This window comes from Lagopus leucura, unplaced genomic scaffold (genome assembly GCF_019238085.1).
Source record: "Lagopus leucura isolate 7727_CA_CO unplaced genomic scaffold, USGS_WTPT01 Super-Scaffold_100001, whole genome shotgun sequence".
NCBI lineage: Eukaryota > Metazoa > Chordata > Aves > Galliformes > Phasianidae > Lagopus > Lagopus leucura.
Genome location: NW_024962262.1, coordinates 101,759,468 through 101,784,315, shown reverse-complemented (window position 1 = coordinate 101,784,315; position 24,848 = coordinate 101,759,468). Strand labels below are relative to the sequence as shown.

Genomic DNA, 24,848 nt, shown 5'->3' with positions numbered 1-24,848 from the left:
CGAAGGAGATACATTCCATATGAAGATTTAACGCAACTCACACAGCGATCCGAGGAGGCATCCAGAGAAAAGTATGGGAAATGAATTCAGCCACGTTCTCAGAAAGTCTGAAAGTCTCCCTGGAACTGCAGGCACACACTGCAGTAAATACATGAGAAAGGCAGCCTTACTTTGGATGCCAGGAGTGCGGGGGGCTAGTGGAGGTGGGATTCTTTTCCTGTAACAGGAGCAGGGAATATCTCAAAGTATAGAAATGTGCCTCAACCTCATGAAGATGACAGTGGAGAGGTTCAGAATCTAGAGAAGAAGTGTGATTCGGGCAACCCCTTGCCAAGAAGGGGGCATCCTGCCACAGAGAGCCGAAAGTTTTCCAGACGTATGTAAGAGAATGTGCACAAGGCAAGCAAATGAGCGCAAACAGGGTTATGGAAAACACTGAGAGAATCACTCCACAGGTGGCTTGTGGCTCGACAACAGGATTGGCTAGGTAGAGGAGCACACGGCACAGAGGCACCTCAGAGCTGGAAGCCTTCCATGGGAGCCTCACACTGCTGGAAGATGTACTGTTGCTGGCTGAGATCCACCTGTGGGGCAATGCTACTGTCTTCATCCTCTGTTCCAAAGTAGTGCTCAATCAGATCAAATGCCTTCTGATAAATCTCTTGATTCTCATGGCTCTGGAGGAACTCAATTTTGTCGAGGCCTGCAGAGAAAAGAAGTGTGCAAAGTTACAGCTTGGTGAAGCATTACAACTAATGATCATATTCAGTCTACTTTAAATATCACATTCCATCAATCTTTAGAAAAAGATCTGCACATTTCTGTGACATTAGGTGGCTAGGTAATCAGACATCTCTGTGGCCAGCTATATCTGTGCTAAAAGAGTGTATGCGTATATCAACGGGGAATTCATGCTTTGCCTCTCTACTGTATTGTCCTAGAAACAAGAAGAGGGGACAACCTCAGTCCAAGTGATCCAGAAGGGCAGGAATCCCCTGGGTCCTTCAGTCTAGCAATTTCAGTTGCTGTTAAAAGAACCAACACTCACCTGGACTCCTTCAGTCAGAATCTTTCAGAAACTTTTTATAATTTTTTTAAAAATAATTTTATTCCAAAATCAGAGTTAAAACTAACTGGTTTTACTGTGCAACTGGCACACATACAATGACTATATACCACAACTGAATTGACATGACATAAACACACCTTTATAGCCAAATTATATATGGATTGCTTGCCACTTCAGTATTTTTGAAAACATAAGGAAAGCCATGAGCTTATAGACAGGGAATGCAGAATGGCCCGATAGCACAGTGTGCTAAGAGAACAGAGGATTAAGACCTCACGAAGTGGAGAGCAAGCACACTTACTGTATTCTTTGTACTTAGCATATGGAAGAGAGAAGCCAGCAGTCTACAAAAAATGCATTAAGAAAAACCCCCCAGTACAGCAAGAGTGTTAAATGGTGAGCGACTTACAAGCTCTTCACCTGCAGTCTTCTGCTAAGATAACCTTATTTATGGCACGAAAAATGAAATTAAGTTGTTCTCAAAGATACTTAATTGTACTGAGAAACACTGCTGAGGTGGAGAAACAGATGTACCACACAGGACAGAAAATGTCCAGACTCAGCTGAGAGGGCCTTTTAACAAGAAAACTAACCTTAAAGAGTAGCAGTGACTCAGAATCAGGATGAAATGACTGCAGTAAACACCACAACAATATCAAAGCAAAGGCAAACCAGGAAATTGCTGCTGCTGGCAGAATTCTGCAAGGCAGCAGAGAGGGAAAGGATAGGCCTGAAAACTGTGCAACAGAACAGAGCTCCTAAAGTTTATCTGCTGTGGAAGGAACATACTACAGGCTGAATGATACCCAGAAGGCTTCCTCAATGTGAAAAAGACAGGAAAGACCATCTGCATACACTGTCTCAAGCTACAAGCAGAAAAAGAAAGTAAATGTTGAAGTACACTGGTGGATGGAAACTTGTCTAAGAACAGTTAACAGTGATAAGGAAATCAATTCAGTCTCATCTACTGAAAATCTAATGGATCCATGGTCATTGCTTTAAAACCTGCCATCCACAGACACTTTGCTCATACCGTATGCTTCCTCAATAAGAGCGCAGTAAGGATTAATGCCGGCGCCGCTGCGCTTGGATTCCTGCTCTCCAAGCCTCAAGATGTTCTCCAGCCCACTCAGTGCCACTTGCACAATCTTTGAGTCCATTACGGTAAGGAGGTCACAGAGTGGTTTGATGCATCCCAATTCCACTAAATATCTGAAAAACATTACAAACAATTAATCAGGTTCTATGCGAACTCATGGCAGATACTGTCATTTAAGCATTTAGTGTCAAGGACTAAGAACCAAAACAATCAGATGAAATATCAACTTGATCAGAGAAAAGAGAAAAAACTACAGACAGGTATCTGTATCTTACCAATTCTGCTAAAACACTGAAAATATCATATACACCTTCTGTCTATTTTACATATTTCTTTACGTATAATTTAATTTTCTAGCTTGTATTTATATACATCTTTACCTGTAAGTTTTAAATGAATATTATTAATATGAACTGCATTAATTTGTTACATAAGTATTTACTTCATACAAAATCGCATGTAAGCATAACATACTAGTATAAAAAACAGGCAGAACAATGCATGTGATGCCTCAGTTTGCCATTGCCTCAGGGGCTTGGCCATAGGTCTCTGAGCCATTCCTCTCCAGTCTTCTAACATTTTATTACATTCTGAAATGATCACTGTGAAATAAGTTTAAATTTTAATTTTTTTTCCACAAAAGAGAAATGGCTCAATTAATGAAATTAAACATTACAGTTGAAATTCTCATGTGGTTTCTCTATACAGGAATGAATGTCTCATTCACAACTCAATCCAAAAAGGACATCTCTGTAGACAAACACTGGAGGCACAAAATTGTACACAGTGCCTGTCTGTACCAACTCCTTATAGAAAAGTTTTCCAGTTTCTAAATTACTAATTTGACTCCTTGAACAAGAACTAGTTCACCCAATTGCACTGAAATATTTGTACTATTTCATACTTGATCTGTTCAGCAGAGCCCCCAGATGTTGCATTTGTGATTGCCCAAGCTGCTTCCTTCCTTGTTCGAAACTCAGCCGTTTGCAAAATATTTATAAGAGCTGGAAAGATATGAGCATCAATGACTGTCTGCAAAAAAGAAATTACATATCAGGGTTATAACTAGAATTAGAAACAAATTCCTAGTGCTGGCTCATTTAATGTCTATGCTCAGGATGACACATTAAACAATGAAGCAAACTTCTTAATGGACAAAAATCAGTTTATAGTTTTACATTCAAAACCCTGGGTTTTAGTTTTAGTTACATTCAAAAATCTCTGGGTAAATGATTATTCCAAATTGAACAGATCAGGTAAAACTACCTTCATATGTAATGTGCCACTTAATTATATTTTGACAGCAAGAGAATGCCATATTTCCCTAACTTTTCCAGATAGTGAACCACTCAGCTATTAAGTCAGTAAACCACTAAGTCATTAGGATTCCCTGAAAAGACAAAAAAAAGAGTTCATAAGCCTGTTTGTATGACACTCTATTTTGATTGGATTAGACAACAGGGCAAAGAAAAAACGTAATTTTAGAACTAAGAATTCTGCAAAGCAAGCAAACACCAGTATGTTCATTCCTGGAAAAAAGACAAAGCTACAGATGGTTTGATACGATGCCTAACTGCATAGCCTATCAAACTCATACAAGTCAAATAATATTTAGCAGCTCAAAGTTTCTAATAACTTCTGGAAAGAATGTTCTGCAGTAAAAGACAGATGAAAGCGCTTCAGTAATACACCCACAATAAAGATTTGGAAACACTTCCCCAAGGATCACTAGAAGAATCAGGAGCTTAGGGTACATTTTTAAACAACTGTTTTGTAAGCACATCATCATAGAATTGGTAACAGCAAATTCAAAGCCAAAGAGATTCTTTGCGAGGAGCTCCATAAAGTGGAACAGACTACATCCAGCATAAAGTTACAGACAGTTCTCTTTCTTTTACCCTTCCTGCTTATCTGGGCATCCATGCTGCATGAACTTGCAAATCCACATGTGCACAACTTTAATCAACAGTTCCATGAACAGTCTCCCTTACACAGCATGTCTGCTTCTGTAAAGGCAACCTGTGGGCCACAAGTAAAAACACTGCACCAGTTTGACAACCATCACAAAACACAACTTAAAGGAATTCAACAGAAAGCTCTGTTTGCTAGCACTGAAAGGTTTCTTATTTGCTTTAGATTTGGCGGAAAAAGTGCTATAAGATTGAGAAGATTCAACATAAATCCTTTTCCGCTTTCTGCACTGATAAAGGTACTAAGCACTACAATCTCCACAAGCCTGCTGCCAAACTCCACCTTCTGAAAGGACAGTAGCAGACACTAATAATGGAAGGTAAGAAACCCCGATACCGTGATTTCATAACCCTCAAGTATGTCTCCAGGATTCACTGATCAAAGTGCAACTTCTCCGGAATCTATAATAGCATATTTTGAAGGAAAGCCTTATTTAGCATAAGCTTCAGTGTGGTGGAAAAAATAAAACACTAATGAAGAAAATAAAGCATTAAAGGAAAAGTGCTTGTAGCATCTATTATTTTAAAGCCCGTGTCTCACAGCCTTTTCTACAGTGTTTTTTCTTGAACAAGAATACACAATCTAGCTCTGACATTTTACGTGGAAACAACATTTATTCTAGAAGTAGGTCACACTTTCCTCTCAAGTACATTTATTTACGTGATAACAGAGAAATACTGAACTACTGAAATAGATATCTTTATTCTCTTGAAGAAAAGCACACCTCAGGCAGAGCAAAACCCCTAAGGATTGTGGTACGATGAGATCCTACAACCAAAGATTTTAAAAGCGGTAACTTGAATGACTTTTTTCCCCTCTTACCACAGTCTGTGTCTGATATGGAAGTGTGCTGAAAACTCCAGTAATGTGGTGAGTACATAAAAAGTGCTCAAGCTCAATACAGCTCTTAGGTAAAATGAACTGTTAAGGGACTTCAGTTCAGTAACCGGTCCTTGAAAAAATCTAAGATGCTTTGGCCAATCATGAAAATAGGTGGGAAACTTCTTACTAGCTGTAAGGCTAAGGATACTTAAACATTCTTTCTGAGCAGATGATGGCACAATAACTTTCTTATTTACCTATCTTCTGAGTATGTCTGAAATTTATAAAGAAATTTGGTAACAGCAGGTCAACAGAACAAAAATTTAAAGAAACACTTCAAAAGAACACATCATTTTCAGCATCTCACATGGATTTGTTTAATCCAAATTACCATTGTGCTTGAACACAACAACAAACTATGTTAACAATCTGCTTTCAAAAGCAAACAAGAGCAGATGCACAGGAAAGTAAAAACTCTCCATATTTTTTCATCTTTTTAAACTTCCCAGTTGCAGCAGTGAGTTCTAGTTTGACTCATCTGAAGGAAACAATGTGCTCGTGTGTCCTGAAGACAGCACAGTCATTTCTCTGCTGTCTCTTTGATGACCTTGCTCAAAAGCCAGGAATAATCAGACCCTGCCTGTTCACCTTCTCAAATGCCACTCGTGTTTCTACAGCACTCTATCACAACTCCCTCCACTTAAACCTTACTCTATGTAGTTGCTCTTCACATGGAATCAATCTGACATTTGATAGTCTCCCTTAACATCCACGCCCCGTATACCTCCTGAAGATGGTTGTACACACAGTGCAACACTGAAGATTTATACTACAAATGAATTAGGAATTTTGTTTTGGTTTTATCCCTTTCCTTGGCATATAAAATAATTGTGTTTGATTTCAGGCTGCTACTATGCACTGAAACAGCATTTACAAGATATATTATCTGTCTGTTTTCAGCCCAATAGCTAATGCAGAGCCCATCCTTAAAACGATGAAATTAACACCAAAATTTATGCTCAACTGCATCCCTTCAGATACGCTGAAACCATTCTGACACACAACAGAATCTTGCAGAGAACTAAAATTGAATTTGAGACAAAATCTTAATTTTCAAATTTAATTTCAAACTGAATTGTAATACTCAGCCCTTTAACTAATCTGGCCCTCACTTTTAAAGAGTTTTTGTTGTGTCTTTTGTTTGTTTTTCTAAAGATGGCACTCGAATTCTGCAAACTTCCAATAACTGCTCACCTTAGAAACAGTCCACACTTTTTATTTCTTCTGATCAAGTTTCTTCACTTGATAATAGCTCGCTTTAAAGAACAGAGCTACACGGAAGTGAATTTTTAGAGTTTTATTACATCTGCATCAGTGTCAAATCTAACTACTTTATAGCCAATTAGGGAATAACTCTTCAGCAGTAGAGTATTATAAGTCAATACATGAACTGGACAGCACTAGCTGAATTTTCTCCTCTTCATTTGAGTTTCAACAAATAAATCGCTTATAGTACACAAAAATACACATATAGTATGCAAGCATCTACACATGATTCAGCACATGCACGTGAAAGCAACCAGGTCTTACAGTGTGACTGTGTTTTCCTGCTCCTGCAAGCTGTCTCAGTAACTTCAGCAATTCAAAGATTACAGTCACCACTCTATCTGGCAACTGTGAGTACAGTCCTACTCCTACATCCTCCTCCTTCAGGCTGGAAATTTTACAGGTTTCACAGTAATTTGTGATCCAGGAAACACTTGAGATCTCAGTTCTAAATGACTTTTATGTTGTTTACACAGACACTAAGCCCATCCACTCCAAATTGTTTGTAAAGTAAACTTCTAGATTGTTTACACAAGGTTGCTACCTCTTCTCAGGAAGAACCTGCAATGTAATAACAGTACTGTGTCGAGGCGTCTGCAGCTTTGAGTCTCTTCTACAAAAAAATACAGTAACATGAACTGCTGAGGTTTTCAGACAGAATAAATGGACGAAAGGTACTCTAGATCTACTGAATTCCATACAGCATGATATATGGATTTACCACACACAGAAGCTTAAAGTAGACTTTTATTGAAACACTAATCTAAAAATCTTTCATCTCAGTTTTGCTAGTCCTCAGACAAATATGACATTCTCAGCAATACCATATCTTGCTCCTAACTTTTTTTTTTTTTTTTAAGTCCTGCCACTACAAAAGGAACAAAGGTTTTAGACCATTTGTGCAAACTATGGCATGGCTCAATGTAATTTATACTTAAATAACTTCATAGTTTGCCTGTGTAAACAGCAACATTGTATGCAAACTACATTCTTCCTTTTCTACAGCCCCAGTCTTACTGCGGCCTTCACAAACAACTTCTAACAATTCTCAGCTTGCATCCTCACCCAACTGATAAAAATGCATTTCATTCAGTCTGTAAAACTGACACACAAGGTAGCATTTGCTACACTTCCCCACATCATATTTCAGCAAGGATAAGAAACTCCACAGAAAAATATGGCACAGATCCAGATGCTACCATGCACAGCCATACTCCATGTTCCAGATGTTCATATGAGAATTTAAGGCATATAAGAAAAAGAAGTGATAAGTTTTTTTTAACCTGCCAACAGAAGAGAACTCCTATGATGTCTTCACTGTCAGATACGGAAGGTTGTACCTGGTGTACTGCCTTTCATAGCTTTTCAACAGCTGCGAAGTTAGACAACATTTTCTGAGGCATCTGATAGCCTTTCATACCCTTCAGAAGGGTCGACAGTCAGGATTTAGCTTCAGTTGTGCAGTTCTCCTTCTGATTCCCAGGAAGATGTAGTTCCCCTTCTCCCTGACTGGGGAAGCTATCCACTGAAGTACAGCAAAGCTGTATACAAACTAGGAAATTAACAAACAAAAACTATACTTAGTGACAATCAAGACTGCATCAGGATATACACATCCAACCCAAACCTTAAAAGCACAGAAATAAAGAGGGGAAAGACTGCTGTACTCTATCACACTTTTCTGTTGCCTAAACACTGTTTGATAACACACTCTGAAAGGCTTTCACTTCCACCTTTGGAGGAGAAAAACACACAAATGCAAGCCTCCTGTGTTCTAAACGTTAAATACACCCAATACAGCACTTACTTCCACACACTTCATGCATGTTAACTTTCATTGCCTTAACACTAGAAACAGTTTACTGTGTTTGAGTGCAAATCTAATACAGTGATAGACTGTCGTCTTATCTTTTAGAAATGGCAGTGAAAGCCTTTGGAGTATGCTATCAAACAGCAGTATAGACAGTATGAAAGTGGAAATGAATATAGGAGTCCTTCCCTCTAACTTTATATTTCTATGTTTAAGAGTGGGTGGATGGAGGGAGTGTAATCCAATGCAATCTTAAGCACTAAATACAGCTTTGTCTGTTAATACTGGTTGGATAAAATACATATTAGATTTACTAAAATATTTCATTTTCTTCTTCTTGTTCAGAAGTGATTCTTAGATTGTGGTTTGAGCAATACCCAAAATTTCCATACTATTCTAACACACTTCTCTGGAGCAATAATCCACTCAAAAGAATAGATTATAAATCACAGTAATGTTGTTTACTATATAAAGCAGGTATTCAACTTTTGGGAAAAGCTGAAATTACAATTATTTGCTTTCTGGCTAAAGATTGCGCTTGTTCAAAGTCAGTACAGCAGAAACTGGAATAGATCTGGCTACAGTTTGCCACCTGCCATAGGAACTATCAAACAATTCAGAAGTACTGGGGAAGATGGAAAAGAAATTTAGTTTAGAGCAGCATCTAGTATTTCCTTCTATAAGGAAGATCAGTTCTCAAGAAGTGATATTTTAATTCATGGCAAAGTGTAAAGTTATCTTTAAAATTAATTTCTACAAAGTAAGAATAAAGCAACTCATATGAAACAGGTTCATCCATGCACTTATTTCAATTATATGTTCTTTACAAATGGGAATTATCCCTTGTCCTCACTGCTACTGAAATCAGACAAGGATTCTACTCTCCATTTTAGCATAGGATCATCTTCAAGAATCTTTACCAATCAGCATATTCCAACTTGCAAAAAATTATTATGAAGTGTTTTTCAGCTCAAACATTTACAATGATTGACACTGACTAGAAGTTACCTGAAGCAATATCTCAGAGAAGGAATTTTGTGAGAAAAGCAGACATAACAGCTCCAGATCTGATAGGAGGTTTCATTACACCTTAAACTTCACAAGACGAAATCTCCAGTCAAACTAGACTTAGAAGAATAAGAGCTTTTCTATAACCTTTTTACACATCTGTGATGATACTTTCAGCATATGATAATCACTGCAATTACACCTGTAGTTGCTAATTTGTATTTCCAAAAAAAAAAAATGGCCTCAAGTATTCCAGTCAAGCATGCTGTAAACATTCTGAAACAGCCCTTACTTTAGTTTTCCTCTAATAGGCCTCCTCTTGAGGAGTTTCAGAAATGCAAGCCTCAGGATAGATATTGTTTGCAAAATGCCACAATCACCTGGATAGTTATCTTCCACCCATGATCAGAATAACTACTTATTTCCATTTCAGTTTTATGGCTGACAGCATGGACTATATTGGCTATTCGCCTGAGACAGCCACTGTTTCACTATATAGTATTTGTTCAAAGTTCAAAGGCAGTTCAATTTGTCTGAGCAGGGAGAAATGGGTTATTAAAAAAGGAACTATCAATTTCACTTCTGAGAATTTTCTTCTCACATTTTTTTCACTGGAATTGGACGCAAATACTCAACATACAGCCTTCCAATATTGTCTGTGGCACAGTCTAAGGCAGGCTACGTTATGCTTAAATTTAAACACACTTTGTGATTTGCTTTACGCTGCATTTTCTTCATGATGCAAGAGTTCTGAGAAAACAAGCTTCCGTCCACACAACCACAAATATTTTTCTATGCATAGCTAAGGGTTCTTCTCTACTTTCCAAATGATCGCTTGCTAGAAACGAAGGTGCAATGTTAATGACTCATGGGATTACTTCTGCCATCACTACCTTCTCATCTCCCTTTCCCAAGACAGAAAGCAATTCTATCCTGTTCTCAGTAGAAAGGGAACCAACCTAAACAGGCAATAAGACACCTTGAAACATTCAAAAAAAAAAAACACTAAACACACAAAATATGTACCTAACAATTCTGTTTTGTTACATACGAGAGATTTTGTCAGATGAAGATACTACATTATCACTTCATTGGAAAAAAAAGTTGGGACAACAGTTTTAAAAGATAGAGTCTTATAAAAGCTGTAGTTAAGATTTCATCTAAATCCTTACTTTTGGATGTCTGAGCAGTATCTACCAGGTGTAAGACTGCTGTGCTAACAAGGACAGCCACTACTAATTGTTTCACTTGAACAGAATGATATGGAGCAATGAACGTAGAAGGCACAGAAGTTAATGAATTACTGAAATAGCTTCTAGGTGTACAAATTATCTCTAAAACTTGAAAATGAAAATAGAAATTCTGGCATTTTGAAAAAATGCTCTATTAGAGAACTTTTAATTTTTATTGATGCTTCAGATACTTGTTTCGTTACAGAATGACTTCTGTGAACACTTTCAATTCTCTCATGCTCTCTTTTCTCCATAGTTTGCAACATTCCTACATGATTATGCATTTTGAAGTACATCTCTGACAGACTTGAGAAAAACAAATGCATTGGGTTGGACTGTTCTGCAGAACTCCTAAGCTTAGAACTCTTAAGCCTCCCAGGAGAAGTAATAACCTAGATAGAAACAGAGAGGAGAAGCACTAAGGTAGTAACTGCATGGGTAAGGCATCCAAGAGATCCTTCACTGAAAGGAAAGGCAAAAACATTCTTTCCCTACTACAAGGAGTACTGACTACCTTCCTTGCAGTGCTAACTGTACAACAATTAAAAGTGCTGATACAGGAAGAAGCAGTGACACAGTAGCTCACTTTATACAGTTCATTTTCTTCAACATTCACCAAGTCCACAGATGTAATACATAAGCAGTAGCACAGCCAGAATCAAAATTTTTGGAGCTCTACCAAGGTTAGATGACATGACTATATCCTTTTTGCTTCAAAGAAAAATAAACCACAAAAACATCATCTTCAGTATTAAGAGTAAAATTTTGACTAAGAAAGATAACTACAACTGCAGGTTTCTTTGCCCTTGGTTCCACCTCCATTTTAGTCACATCCTTGAATCAGATTAGGAAGACCTACAGTGTCTCACCTTCTGTAAGGTTTGTTTTCTCTCTTCCTTGCTTTCTAAGACGAGTATCTCTAGATACATAGATAAAGTTAGGTAAATACCCACACTCAATTCTAAGCATCTTAGGAGAGACTGAAAAATCTTCCTGAAAAGTCTAATCCTTATTTTCTGTTCTTTCTGAGAGGTAGATGAAGATCTCATTTGAGTCAGCAGCTGAATGTGGTTTATGAAGAAGGTATAACTTAAGAGATCATAACGACCACCTGCAAAGCAGGTATTATACTTTTTTTTTTTAATAACAAATTTTCTACAGAAATAATTCTCTCACTTTGATGAAGAATCATAACACTTCGTGCTGACTCTGATGATACAGAATGAATAATCCAGAGATATCAGATATAAGACTAGTAAATGTTAGACTGCCTTACAAGGAAAAGTATACATTAGCAAAACTGACAAATGAAAAACATGGATATGGCCGAGTTTTTGTGCACCCATGCATTACTTCTGCCTGGTAGCAGTAGTAAAGCAGTAGTAAAAATATTTCTGATGTCTAATATTTCTGCTATCCATTTCTATTCCTTAAAGACCGGATGTCTTCAGTTGGACTTTCATGTGTCCTCAGCAATCTCCGAGAATGCTCTCTCAATCCCATGAGAAAAGCACTGAGAAATAGAACTTCAGATAAATTAAATTTGATTTATGTGAGGAAATTTTCATTCAGCTTGACGGTAACCTTGTATATTTCACCAAAATCTGTTTTTGCAACATTTTTTAAAAAGGTACAAGGCATTGTCCTTGAAGCAAAAATTCCCTTAGTTTAGTTGCTCTTAAAATTCCAGATCTAGGGAAAACAAAATCTATTTAGCAGGTTTTTCTCATTTTATAGTTTAAGAAAAAAATCTTCTCTTTAGAGAAGATGGTCAATTTTTTACACCACCTGGAACAAGTCCCAGGATTTCCTTGTGACAGCTGAACTTAAATCAAGACTGAGATGTGTGTTTTTGGTGGCTTACTGTAATGGCTAACACATAGGACTGAAGCTTCCAATTGTTATTCTGTGCTATTACATAACATGAAGGATTATAAAATTTGGTATAATCAAGAAAGACAAATCACAAAGTAAAAAGTTTAATATCCTCAATTACTGTTCAGATTAATAAAAAGCAATTTCAGATTTGGCTAGTGCACAACTGCCAGTACTAAGAATTAAAAGAGTATATAAATAGGAATAGAAAGTATTTTACAATGTAGTTCATTCATATCTGGCAGTGAAGTCAAGAAAAATCAGAAGTTATTTGATTCTCAAAGTTTGTAGCTTACTCATCTCCTAGTTGAGGATTTCTGTATCTTAAACACTGCCAAATGCATGAAGGGCTGTCTACCTCCCTCATAATCTGTTTAAATATTATAAAATTAAATATTCTAATTTGCATCTGAGAGATGATTGAAGCATTGAAATATTCTAATTTTGCACAGAGCCTACAACATACTTCTGCTTCCAAGTAATTATATAACCACATAACTGTGTACATACAACACAAAAAACAGTTTATCACCCAATGTCTTTTTCTAAGCCTGAAAGACAAAGATTACTGATCATAACTGAAAAGGTTACCTGGATCTGGGCTCTGTTTCCAGCTGTTATATTAGATATTGTCCAGCAGGCTTCCTTTTTGATAGATTCTTTAGGGCTGCTTAGCAAATGCAGTAAACTCTGCAGGGCAGAACAATTTAGAATGACCTGAACACAAAAGAAAAAAGAAAAGCACATCTCAGAGGAAATATAGGATAGAGAATCACCTGGAGTAAGGAATATAAAGTCTTCAAAAGCTAGAAAGCATATGCCATCAAGATATTCCTAAAATGCTTAAAAAAATGAAAAAGAGAAATAAGTATAAATGTTTGTATTTCACGTGGTAACAAGCCAAAAAAAAAAAAAAAAAAAAAAAAGAGTAGTTTAAGTAACATCAGATTTCACAGAAATAAAATGGCTTGGGTTGGAAGAGAACTTAAAGATCACCTAGTGCCAATGGCCCTGCCATAGGCAGAGTTGCCACCTACTAGGTCCAGTTACCCAGGGTCTCATCCAACCTGGCCTTGAACACTTTCGGATACGGGGCATCCACAGCTTCCCCAGGCAGTCTGCACTAGTGCCTCACCACCCTCTGAGTAAATAATTTCCTCCAACATAGAATCATAGAATCACCAGGGTCAACTGTCCACCTACCAACAATATTTCCCCACTAAACCACATCCCTTAGTACCACATCTAAACGTTTATTGAACACCTCCAGGTATAGTGACTCAACTATCTCCTTGGGCAGCTGGTTCCAGCACATGACCATTCTACTAGAGAAGAAATTTTTCCTAATATCCAACCTGAACCTCCCCTGCTGCAGCTTCATGCCATTCTCTCCACTCCTATGGCTAATGATGTGAGAGAAGAGGCCAACTCCCATCTCGCTGCAGCCTCCTTTCAGGCAGTTATAGACAGTAATGAGGTCTCCCCTGAGCCTCCTCTAGATTGAACAATCCCAGTTCCCTCAGCCACTCCCCATAAGACCTGTGCTTCAGATCCGCTACCATCTTTGTCGCCCTTCTCTGGACACGCTCAAGGGTCTCTATGTCCTTCTTGCAGTGAGGGGCCTAGAACTGTTTATAAGTTCCTTTTAAGCATCAGAAGGCCACAGCGCCTCCTTCTACTCAGGTTGAACAAGTCCAGCTCCTCAGCTTTTTTTATTTTTTTATTTTTTTTGCAGGATTTCTGATCTTGGAATCTGTGATCTCCCTTCTCTCTCTCCCCCTTTCTATCCCCCAACTCCTCCTTGGACTTTGGACATGTTCCTAAAATTTTTATTTAGCAAATTAAGCAGGGGGTACAAGAGTGGGGGAAGGTTATGGTTCAGCATTTATCAGATATCTGCTGGGACAAGATTCGAATTTTTTTTCTTCACATAAACTACTTACGTTTTTGGCCAACTCCAAGCACTGGCAATTATTAATTGTCAGAAATGAAATACAGTGGAAAATGTACTTTGAGGATGCATCACAGAAATAGAATATCCCACACTCAAAGGGATCTACAAGGATCAGTGAGTCCAACTCCCAGATACACACACACAGAATCCGCCAAAAAAATCAGACCATATGTCTGAAAACACTGTTCAAATGCTTCTTGAACTCTGGCAGCTTGGGGCCATGACCATTGCACTAAGGAGTATGTTTCAGTACCCAACCACCTTCTGGTGATGAACCATTTCCTGACATCCAAACTGAACTTCCCCTGTCCTTGTTTCATGCCTTTCTCCTTGGTCCTGTCACTGTCACCAGAGAGCAGAGATCAGTGCTGCCCCTTCGCTTCCCCTTGTGAGGAAGCTGTAAGGCTGTGTTGAGGTCTCCTCTTGGCCTCCTCTGCTCTGGGCTGATCAAACCACAGGACCTCAGCTGCTCCTCACATGTCGTCCCCTCCAGACCCTTCACTACCTTTGTAGCCCTCCTTTGGGCACTCTCCAATCATTCTGTGTCCTTTTAGTACTGTGATGCTCAAAACTGCACACATAGTGCTTGAGGAGGGGAAACACCAGTTCAGTGTAGAGTGGGACAATCACTTCCTTCAACTGGCTAGCAATGCCGTGTTGGTGCACTCCTGGATATGGTTCATATCCCTGGCTGCTTGGGCACATTGTTGACTCACATTCAACTTGCTTTTGGCCAAGACTCTCAAACGCCTTTCAGCAGGGCTGCTGTCCAGCATCTCATCCCCCAGTCTACATATAGCCAGGGTTGCATCTTCCCAGGTGCAGAATCCAGCACTTGCTCTTGTTGAACTTCATGTGATTGGTGATTATCCACTCCTCTGATTTGTCTAGATCTCTCTGCAAGGCCTCTCCACCCACAATGGAGTCAACAGCCCTCATTAATTATTGTCAGCCAACTTGTCCAAAACACCTCCTTGTCCCACATCTAAGTCATTTATGAAAACATTAAAGAGAACTGGTCCTAAAACTGAGGCCTGGGGAACCCTGCTAGTGACCGACCACCAGCTTGATGTAACACCATTTGTTATACTCCTTTGGGACTAACTCATCAGCCAATTGCTCACCCACCACATTATATTTTTGTTTAGCCCTCTGGCAGATATTTTGTCCAGAAGGATACTGTGAAAAACAGTATCAAAAGCTTTACTGAAATCCAAAAAGATAACATCAACTGGCCTCCCTTAGTCAACTAAATGGGTGACCGTCTCATAAAAGGATATTGTATTAGTTAAACAGGATCTTTCCCTCATGAACTTGTGGTGGTTCTGAACAGCAACCAAATTGTCCTTCAGGTGCTTTTCAGTTAACACCCAGCACAATTTTCTCCATAATTTTACAAAGCACTGAAGTGAGATTCACAGGCAGGCCTGTAATTACCAGGATCTTCTTTCTTGTCTTCCTTGAGAATGAGAACAACATTTGTCACCTTCCAGTCAACTGAGACCTTTCCAGATTTCCAAGATCACTGGAAATAGAGTGGTCTTAAAACAACACTGGTTAGCTGAGTACCCTGAGAGTTGATCCTTACTCATAGTCACAGTCCTCCAACTCAGAGCACCTGAGGTGCCACAGTCCATCATCAGATAGAGGCAAAGTACTCATTAGATGTCTGCTTTGTCTGGGCACCTTACAAACAAGGACATTCTCTTCAGGTCATGAACCAATGTTACCTCTGGTCCTCCTTTTATTATTAACATGTTAAAATATATATATACGTTGCCCCCTACAATATTGGTCAGCTTCAACTCTAATTCTGCTTCAATCACACAGATTTTCTCCCTACAAAGGCGAACAGTATCCCTGAAGTATTCCCATGTTGCTTGACGTTGCCTCCAGCAGCCATATAGATTATTTTTCTTGTCCAAGCTCTAAAAGATTACTTCTGTTCAGCCAAGCCAGACCTCTGCCCCATCTGCTTCACTTCCAGCATTTTAGGATTGCCGGTTTCGGTGCTCTCAGGAGATGGTCACTATGGCCAAGAAGGCCACCATCCACCACTTCACCCACAAACCTTCTCTATTCACAAGCAACAGATCTAAGAGGGCGCACAAACCTTTTTCAGGCAGCTGGCTTGTATGCTGTTCACATATTCAGAAACGCGTTTACTGTCAAAGCTGGGCTCTTCTTTCCCCCTCACAGATCTGTTTACAGATTTTTGTGCATCTTCTGAATCCCTCTTTGTCATGTGCCATAGTCTGCATGCAAGACTTTAATTTTCCTTAGAATTTTAGGAACACTTTGGTATGCTTCTCTAAAAAAAAAAAAAAACAAAAAAAAAAAACAAACCAAACACCTGCATGCAGCTAAGCAGTTGAAACATTGTCTTGAAGCGAAATCAAAGATTTCACTTTATCAAATGTAGTATTTAATTATCTGCCTTACACATGACTGAGTGATCCCCTATGGTTTTATTTATTAAAAAAAAAAAAAAAAAAAAGAAACAACAAACAGCTATTTTATGAAAACGTATCTCAAAAACAAGTCACTTAAGAAAAACAGAAGAATGCCTATAAGTGCAACTATACACTATGAATAAATAATAATATCTTAACCTCCTCCCCCAGTACTAGTTATAAAATACTCAAACAGTATCTTGCTGTTACTAAGTCATCTTCCTGTCTCATCTTGAATGTTGCAGTTCTGTGGCAGTAAATCAACACGCTAATATAAACCAATAATTATTGAACAAGCCTCACAGTTAGGAGCTTGGATTTTAACTTTAGCATAGTCTATGTGGAAGAAGTACTTTGCATGGGAAATCAGATACTACAAGTGAATTGTTTTTTTCCCAGCTCTTCATGCCATCTAAAATCCCCAGCTGCTACCACCATCACCTGGAAGCCCATCTCAACACTTCCACCACACACACCTTCCCATTTTCAGCTACCACCGCTTCCTGATCCTATTTCTGCCATCAGCTTTAATAACAGTTAACAGCCCACAACAGCAAGCCTGCCTGAGCCTGTGACTTCAATCCAATTTGCTTGTGCATTTGTCTGACAGCTCCACATCACACAGGCATGCTTTTCACGCATTTTAGTTTGTGAACAAGAGGTGGAGGCCAAAAGTCAGCAAAGCTTCAAAAGCAGCAGCCTACTCTGTACTTTTCTTTCACATATTACCAGATCCTGACAAAAGGATGTCAGAATACACAAAGAAATGGGAAAAGTTTAACAAAAGGTACAACAGATAAAGCTCATAATAGGATTTTCTGCTCTGCATGCAAAAAAGGCTGCCATCAGTTAGTGGACACAAATAACACGTATACATGGCATGGACTCTCTGTTCCCACCGATTACAAAAACTAATAGGAGCTGCCGCTTCTTGAAAAGTCTAAAAATCAATAGGTTGACAACTTTGTACCTCTAAGGCAACATATTGCTGGCTCCCAGTTTAATTCTAACACAACGGTGTGAGCCACTGCCTCTTACTTCTCCAAGCACACGCCCAGACTCTGTCACATATCATCCAAGATCTCACCACACCGTATTGGTACATTCGTCACAGACTGTCACAGGTACCAAATGCAACAGGCTGTCAACAGCCCCACCACATTACATCATTCAGTATAAAATTCAGCCTAAGAGGAAGACTGCTTTAAACAAAACAGAAAAGAAAAATTCAAAGAGTATTGCACAGCTATAAAAGAACTCCAGACACAGTAATACAAGAAGAAATAGCAGTTCAGGAAAAGAAAACTACTACATACAGCAATTAATGTCAATCTTTCATTTCAAACTTAAAAAGGAACAGGAAGAGGTACTTGTGAATAGGTTACATCAATATTAACAGAAAGGTGAACCAGGGTACAACACACAAAGAAGTGAATCCATACCTGGGTCTGGATATCATCTCCTGTGACAATGTTCCCAACAGCTCGTAAGGCAGGAGATACTACTTTATAGTCATTATGCCTAAAATTACCAAGATTGAGATGTTAACCATCTTGAATCATCTTCACCTTCACATCCTCAAGGAAGAAACATTTGCCAGGGAAAAATTTGCCAGCTAAGTCTGTCTTAGCTACCATTATCTGAACCAAATGACTTTTGATTTTAAACTAATGGCAACTCGTTCTAGAGTTCATAACTTTTAGGCCCTAAGATACCATTCAGCAACATAAAAACTAAAAATATGAGATTACTATAATACAAGTACACAGTATGCCACAGTACAGGCATCTTAGGGAGCAGAAAAATCAACTTCAAGGATGGAACATGCTTAACATAGCATGCACAAAGGCAGATAATGAGACAGAAGAACACTGGCAGAAGCGCTGCGTTTAACTCAAGCGCATCTTCATCCAGCCATTTAATCATATTCTATCATTAAATGTATTTGCACTGTATCTCCCCATTATCGTTATTAAAATCAGAACAGGAAAAGTAAATAATTTTTTCAGAAATTAGAGTACTTAATAAAAAGGTACTTTAAGTAATACATTCTATTCAATAATTCAGTAGGCTGCTTTTTCGAATAGCCTCTTGAATTTACATCATGGAAAACTATTGTTTCTTGTTCTTCTGTAAATTTTACAAAAAAGCAGTTGCTACATGTTGAAAAAACAGCACAGGAAAAGCTCCACTGTTCCTGTTACTTATGACAACAGAAAGGACTGATTAAAGACAGGATAAGTTATAAAATTCAGGTTGTTTTGGTTTTTAGAAAATAGAAAGATTAAGATGTATCTAATTGTGCTTTCTGATGTAAGAACCATGATTTTAGGGAAAGTAATACATTTATTCAGAACAAACTTCTTACATCAGCAATTCCACAAGTCTTCTGCAGACTCCTGCATCAATCACAGCCTGGATTTTATCGTTGGGGCCATCAGACAAATAGGACAAAGCCCAGCAGGCATCAGCTAATACATCTGTATCATTGACAAAGAGCAGCCAGGAGAGCACACTAAGACAAGGTGAAACCTGTAAAACATTAAAAGAGATGCACAAATTATGCAATCAAAAGGACTGGAATACTTATTAACATGTCAGTTAATTCTGTATGCATCATTACAAAACCACACACTAGCATCACAATCCTGAATACCTGGCAAACTTCAGACTTCAGCAGCACTGTGGTGTAGGGCTGCAACTACACTAGCAGAGAGGAACAAACCAGCAGAAAAGCACCTAGAATTCTTCAGCCTCTACAGTATCATCCATGCCTGGAAACTTAACCTCAAACATCTCCATCAAGACGTGCCATTTTTCACTAAAGAAGCCAAGATGCACAGTTTTGCTCTACTGCGTAATGACATTAACAAATAACCAGGAGGCAGCAATATCAAAACAATGGTTGTGAATGCCTGCCAAAAGAACAAGAAAACATTCAGAAGCTTAATTTGCAATAAGCACACCACTGTTTCAGAGAAATTCAGAAACATTTCTGCTATGCAGTTTAAGCTTAGCCATTCTTATTTCTCACTTGGAAATCTACACCTTACAACACATTTCCTTAGAATGAACACATTTCTTACCTTGGCAAAATCTGGAGGAGGATTTTTCCCTCTGCAGAGATTGGATAGAGCCCATACAGCATTTCGGGTCATAGTGATACGATTCTGTTTTGAAAGTAATCTAAAACAAACAAATCCCAAACTTCACTAATGCATATTCAAAGCCAGGCAACTTAGTATGGCTAGCTGTGATTCACACACATGAACTCAGGCCTACATTTTAACCGATGTCAGGGGAAAACATGCTAAAATCTTTTTTTTTTTTTTTTTTTTTAAAAAAAAAAAAAAAAAAAACAGATCCTGAGGAAAATTACATTTGACAGATAGATACTAACGTTCACATTAAATGTGTTAAACCTGGTATCCCAACAATAACCACCACACTATAAGAACGTTCATTTAACTTTCTAGAGACTGTTGTGGTAGATTTGCATGTCAATTCTCAGCCCATCAACACGTTTTTCTGTGTTAAGCTTTCTAGAACAGAATTTAACCTCAGAAAACACATATAATCACATTTAAGGCTGCCCAAATATTTACAGCAGCCTGATGGCAACCACAGCCCAGACTTCCTGTGCACTGTTGTTCATCCCTGCAGGAGTTTTGACCACTGTGTTCATGTAGGAAGAAATCTCTATAAACCATCCCAAACTGGTCTCTTTCTGAAGTTCTTACAAGATGACACACACACACCATATACAGGATTCAGCTTCTGCTGCATGAGACTCAGGAAGGACAATGGTGTAACATACTCTATCTTCATGATATCTGTGTGCTACAGGACTACCACATCAGCCAAAGCTGCTTCAGTCTCTGGTACATTGTGCATTTCTTTATCTGAGATTAATCCTAGCACTGCTGCTCGTTAGTTAAGTCAAATACAGCATGAAGTCTATATAGAGCACTTTCCGGACAGCTTAGAAAAAACTAGCCAAGAACTCCACAGAAAATTTTGATTATCAGAACATTCTCTCATCATGCCTTGGTCAAATACTGCAACAAGTTGTCCAGGGTGGTTATGAAATCTACCTCTGATGTTCCAAATTTGACTACGTAAGTGGCTGAGCAATTCTGATCACATCTGCTATGAAAAGAGGGTTTGACTAGACAACCTCCAGAGGTCGCTTCCAACTTAAATTACTCTACAATTCTCATTAGTTCCAGGCATCCACCCACTGTGTAGAACAAAATAGCTCCAGCTTAGCTGGTCTTAACACAATTCCTTTTTAGTCAGTTACAAAATAAGCCTAATTAGTCCACAAAAATAAATAATTATTTTTCAGGGCAAAACAAACTTCAGTCTTATCAGACACTTGAGTAATATTCTGAAGAATGTATTAAAACAGACTTACTGCAGTAAGGGAGGCAAAATATTACAGTCCAGTACATAGTCTCTGCACATTGTGCTGTCTCCAGCAATGTTGCCAAGAGCCCATACTGCCTGCAATAAAAACAGAATGGTAATTGTTTTCATTTGCACAATTCAAACCATTCAGTATGCGAATTAAAAATGGGAAATCATCTCTGTTCTCACCGTTTTATCCTGGACAATATACAAAAGGGGAATGCATTCTGGTTAAGAGTTGCAAATATACACCCAAGCTCATTACATGATTCAGGAATATTTACACAGGTCTAAGTACCCAAGCAGTCAACAGGTATGTCACCAAAGACTGCAGGCAGACAACCTTACTCTGTCCACAACAAGAGCTCCTCACCTTAGGCTCAGTACTGCACTAATTGTACATGCCCCCTGGTTCAAGTCCAGATGGTTCATAGCACACGTCAAGCAGGTTTGTATCTACCCAAAAATGTGTACAACAGCTCATATTAGTATTTCCTAGGAAGCCATAAAAGCATGCATTGTTTACACAGTCACATTAAGAACACTGATAACAAGAAAGATGGAAAAGATGATTTAAATACAAAATAAAGCAATATTCAAAATAAAAAAGTTCAGATGGACATTGTTATATTTTTTAAAAGAAAGCAAAACAGAACCAGTATTGACTATTTAAATATATGCACGACAAAATGCAAGGACAACTGTTTACTCCCCTGGGCGTCACTGTTACCCTAACCCTTCATTTTGAGGAATAAGATACAAAATAACAAAAGATAATTGAAAAAGCATGAAAACTATCTTCCATAATACCAGAATGAAAGAGTTCATTAACTTTGATTAAAACACTGAGGTCAAAAGTTTTTTTTTAATATCACTTTCTATTAGTGTGAGAACTGTAACTGAGAAGAATTTAAAGAAAACAGTCTGTACCAGCAGAATGTTTCACAGACATTTTATCATACAAGAAAGAGTATGAAACTGACATTTTGTATTTATTTTAAGTTAGCAGAAGGCTAAATGACAAATGAAATAGAATACCTTCTTATTAGGTAAGAACTATACCAAAAAAATCTACACAACCACTGGACCTATCATGAATAGAAGCAGTTAAAAGTTTCTAAAAAGCAGTAAGAGATGCTACTCCACAATATAAGGGACTTCTCTTCCAGCCTCTGAAGTCCTCCCCCCAGTCACTCTAAAGGCCCAAAAGATATTCTCTAAAAAATAAAAATAAAAATTAATACAGCTAAAACAAAATAAAATGTATTAAAAAAATCCATCCATACATATTTACCTACATTTTGTTATCTGCTAGGTACACAAAGGACTTACCCACAATAGTACAATAGATAGATCTATCAACTGATAGATCATAAGTCCCTAACCTACAAGTTGTTAGAGACTAGGAGACTACTCTGGGAAGGATTTGCTTTGTCCTCCTACTATTTTTTCCAGCTTTTGCTGTCAGCCACAGTTAGAATATCAAATCATACTCAGCTTTGCAGTGACCTTCATCACTACTAATTCCGTGTGTCCCTCTAAAGCTAATCAAGACAGCTTATCTTCCATTCCAATTGTTACTGTTTTACAACTGCTGCAACAACAGTATGTCTAAAATTGAAGTGTAATTTGGGTCTGGCAGCCTCATAGATTCAACATACAAAAGACAGCTAAAAGAAGAAAATTAACTTAAGAGACAGAACATATACCAGCTCCCCTAAAAATTCATTTGTATTAAAACTCTAAGAAGACATGCCTGTTGCTCACTGCAATGCTTTTACTTGTGCAGTAATGGGACTCCTTAGGCACAAATAAAAAATTTCATCTGGCCCTATCTATACAAATTTGTGAATCTTGGTAAAAACACTGATAGGAAGAAAGATGGCATCCTTGTGCAAAGATACAACCTCCTTTTCTGGACAGTCTTACACCTACTGGACAGCCTACCTTGGAGGCTGTATCTCACTGTCTGTGACCTTGCTTCTGTCATAGTAATACTTGATTTAATTTAACAACAGCAATAATCGCTTAATACAAATGTCTATTCTGACCTTGAAAGACAGACTGGTTTTCTAACTGCAAAGCTCTCAATCTCTCATTAGAAAGTCAAGCCAGAGAAGTCATCAAGCATCTTTGCTGTTTTCCTACTCTTGATTTTGAAGGGCAGAGAAGTCTCAGTAACCTGGTATCACAAGAGCTGGTAACAATGTTGGAAGAAATTCTAACACTAATGACTGGTAGCTCTGGATCGTACAAAAGACGAAAAGAAATTGAAGTATCTTTAGCCAAAGTACGCAGAGTTATGTTTAAATATTTTTCCTCGAGGAATCGTTTCAAGTTTTCTGATAAATAAGGAACATTAGTCAAGTTCATTCAAACTTCTCTCAGCAGACATTGCCATAAGCACAAATCTTTCTTGTGGTTTCCACAAAAACACAAGAACAGTGACAAGTATCTTCAGCTTTTCTGTCTGAATAATATTCAGTAATTTTCATTGATGACTTTCATGCAGTCATCAAGATGCAAAAATCTTGCTTACCTTTACATTATGGTTTCATTCCATACATCCCAAATCATAGAATTGCTCAGGTTGGAAAATACCTTAAAGATCATCAAGTCCAACCATGACAAAACCGTACTACTGTAACTCTAACAAGTCACCCCTAAATCAGGTTCCTGAGTACCACATCCAAACAGTTTTTAAACACATCCAAGGATGGTGACTCAATCACCTCCCTGGGGAGCCTATTCCCAGTGCTTAAAAACCCTTTCTGTAAAGAATTATTTCCTGATATTCAACCTAAACCTACCCTGGAACAACTTGAGGCCATTTCCCCTCGTCCTGTCACCTGTTACAAGTGAGAAGAGACCAGCTCCACTCTCACTGCAATTACCTTTCAGATATCGCAAAAGAGCAATAAGGTCTCCCCTCAGCCTCCTCTTCCCCAGACTTATCAGCCCCAGTTCCTTCAGTCACTCCTCATAGGACATATTCTCCAAGCCCTTCAACAAGCCTTGTGAAGCAAATGTTTGTTTGTTTTTTTAATCATCTTTTTTAGATAGCTGCCAAGGTTAAAGGATTTAATTCCAGTAATCTCAAGAGTTTACTATTTAAAATATCAAGCTTGAAAAAATAAAATTAATTTCAAAACTTTATTCGCACCAAAACTCAGAGATGAAAAGAACCTATAACTTTAAGGTCTGTACATTTTTAACCAATATCAAGTTGTGTATAAACTGAAAATACAAATGGTGCATGTCAACTGACAAATGTATATTTTTACAGAGCTGCATAATTTCCATATACTGCTAATGATCAAACATGGGTTTTTGCAAGTCTCCGCTTTATTTTACCTGTTATTAAACTCTAGAATTTTCACATGCAATACTGGACAATGTTAATAGTCAATAACAGTACAATGCTGGTTTTATAGAGTAATGTCGATCTATACGATGCATTCTGTGAATAATACATATGCTTTTTGACAACTCTTCCACTTTCCTCTGGACTTTGATAGCTCTCAGCCATGCATTTAAGTATTTGAATATTTAAATCAAGCCATAAGCCAACTACCAATAGCGCATTAAGTTTGTACCTCTCTGTGGAACAGAAACATTCTGAATTAAGAATCCACACTTTTCCACTTTCAGATGTTGACTTGCAAAACACATCTAACGCTGGGATGAAGGCAGCAAAAATTAGCCCTGCATACATACACAACTGGACTAGTGGACACAAGAAGAGATATCTGAGGGAGGAATCCTTAGAGATGATTTCTATTACATTCCAACACAGAAGAAACCTTCCTTTCAGCAGCC

General features: G+C 38.1%; 1 protein-coding gene across 2 annotated transcripts in view; it reads right to left on the bottom strand.

Moving 5' to 3' along the window:
• Positions 1-24,848, bottom strand: part of KPNA1 (karyopherin subunit alpha 1) — a 50,971-nt gene that overhangs the window by 1,751 nt on the left and 24,372 nt on the right. Inside the window, exons 7-14 of one of the 2 annotated variants that reach the window (XR_006178194.1) lie at positions 21,037-21,125; positions 19,706-19,805; positions 18,988-19,151; positions 18,062-18,140; positions 12,804-12,929; positions 3,073-3,200; positions 2,103-2,281; positions 42-703 (exon numbers count right to left, since the gene is read on the bottom strand). Coding sequence is in view for 1 of the 2 variants with exons in the window: in XM_042867700.1 (XP_042723634.1) it covers positions 516-703; positions 2,103-2,281; positions 3,073-3,200; positions 12,804-12,929; positions 18,062-18,140; positions 18,988-19,151; positions 19,706-19,805; positions 21,037-21,125 (1,053 nt within the window). In the remaining variant the exon portion in view is untranslated. The remainder of the gene's footprint in view (positions 1-41; positions 704-2,102; positions 2,282-3,072; positions 3,201-12,803; positions 12,930-18,061; positions 18,141-18,987; positions 19,152-19,705; positions 19,806-21,036; positions 21,126-24,848) is intronic. The other variant, XM_042867700.1, reaches the window with a different exon arrangement.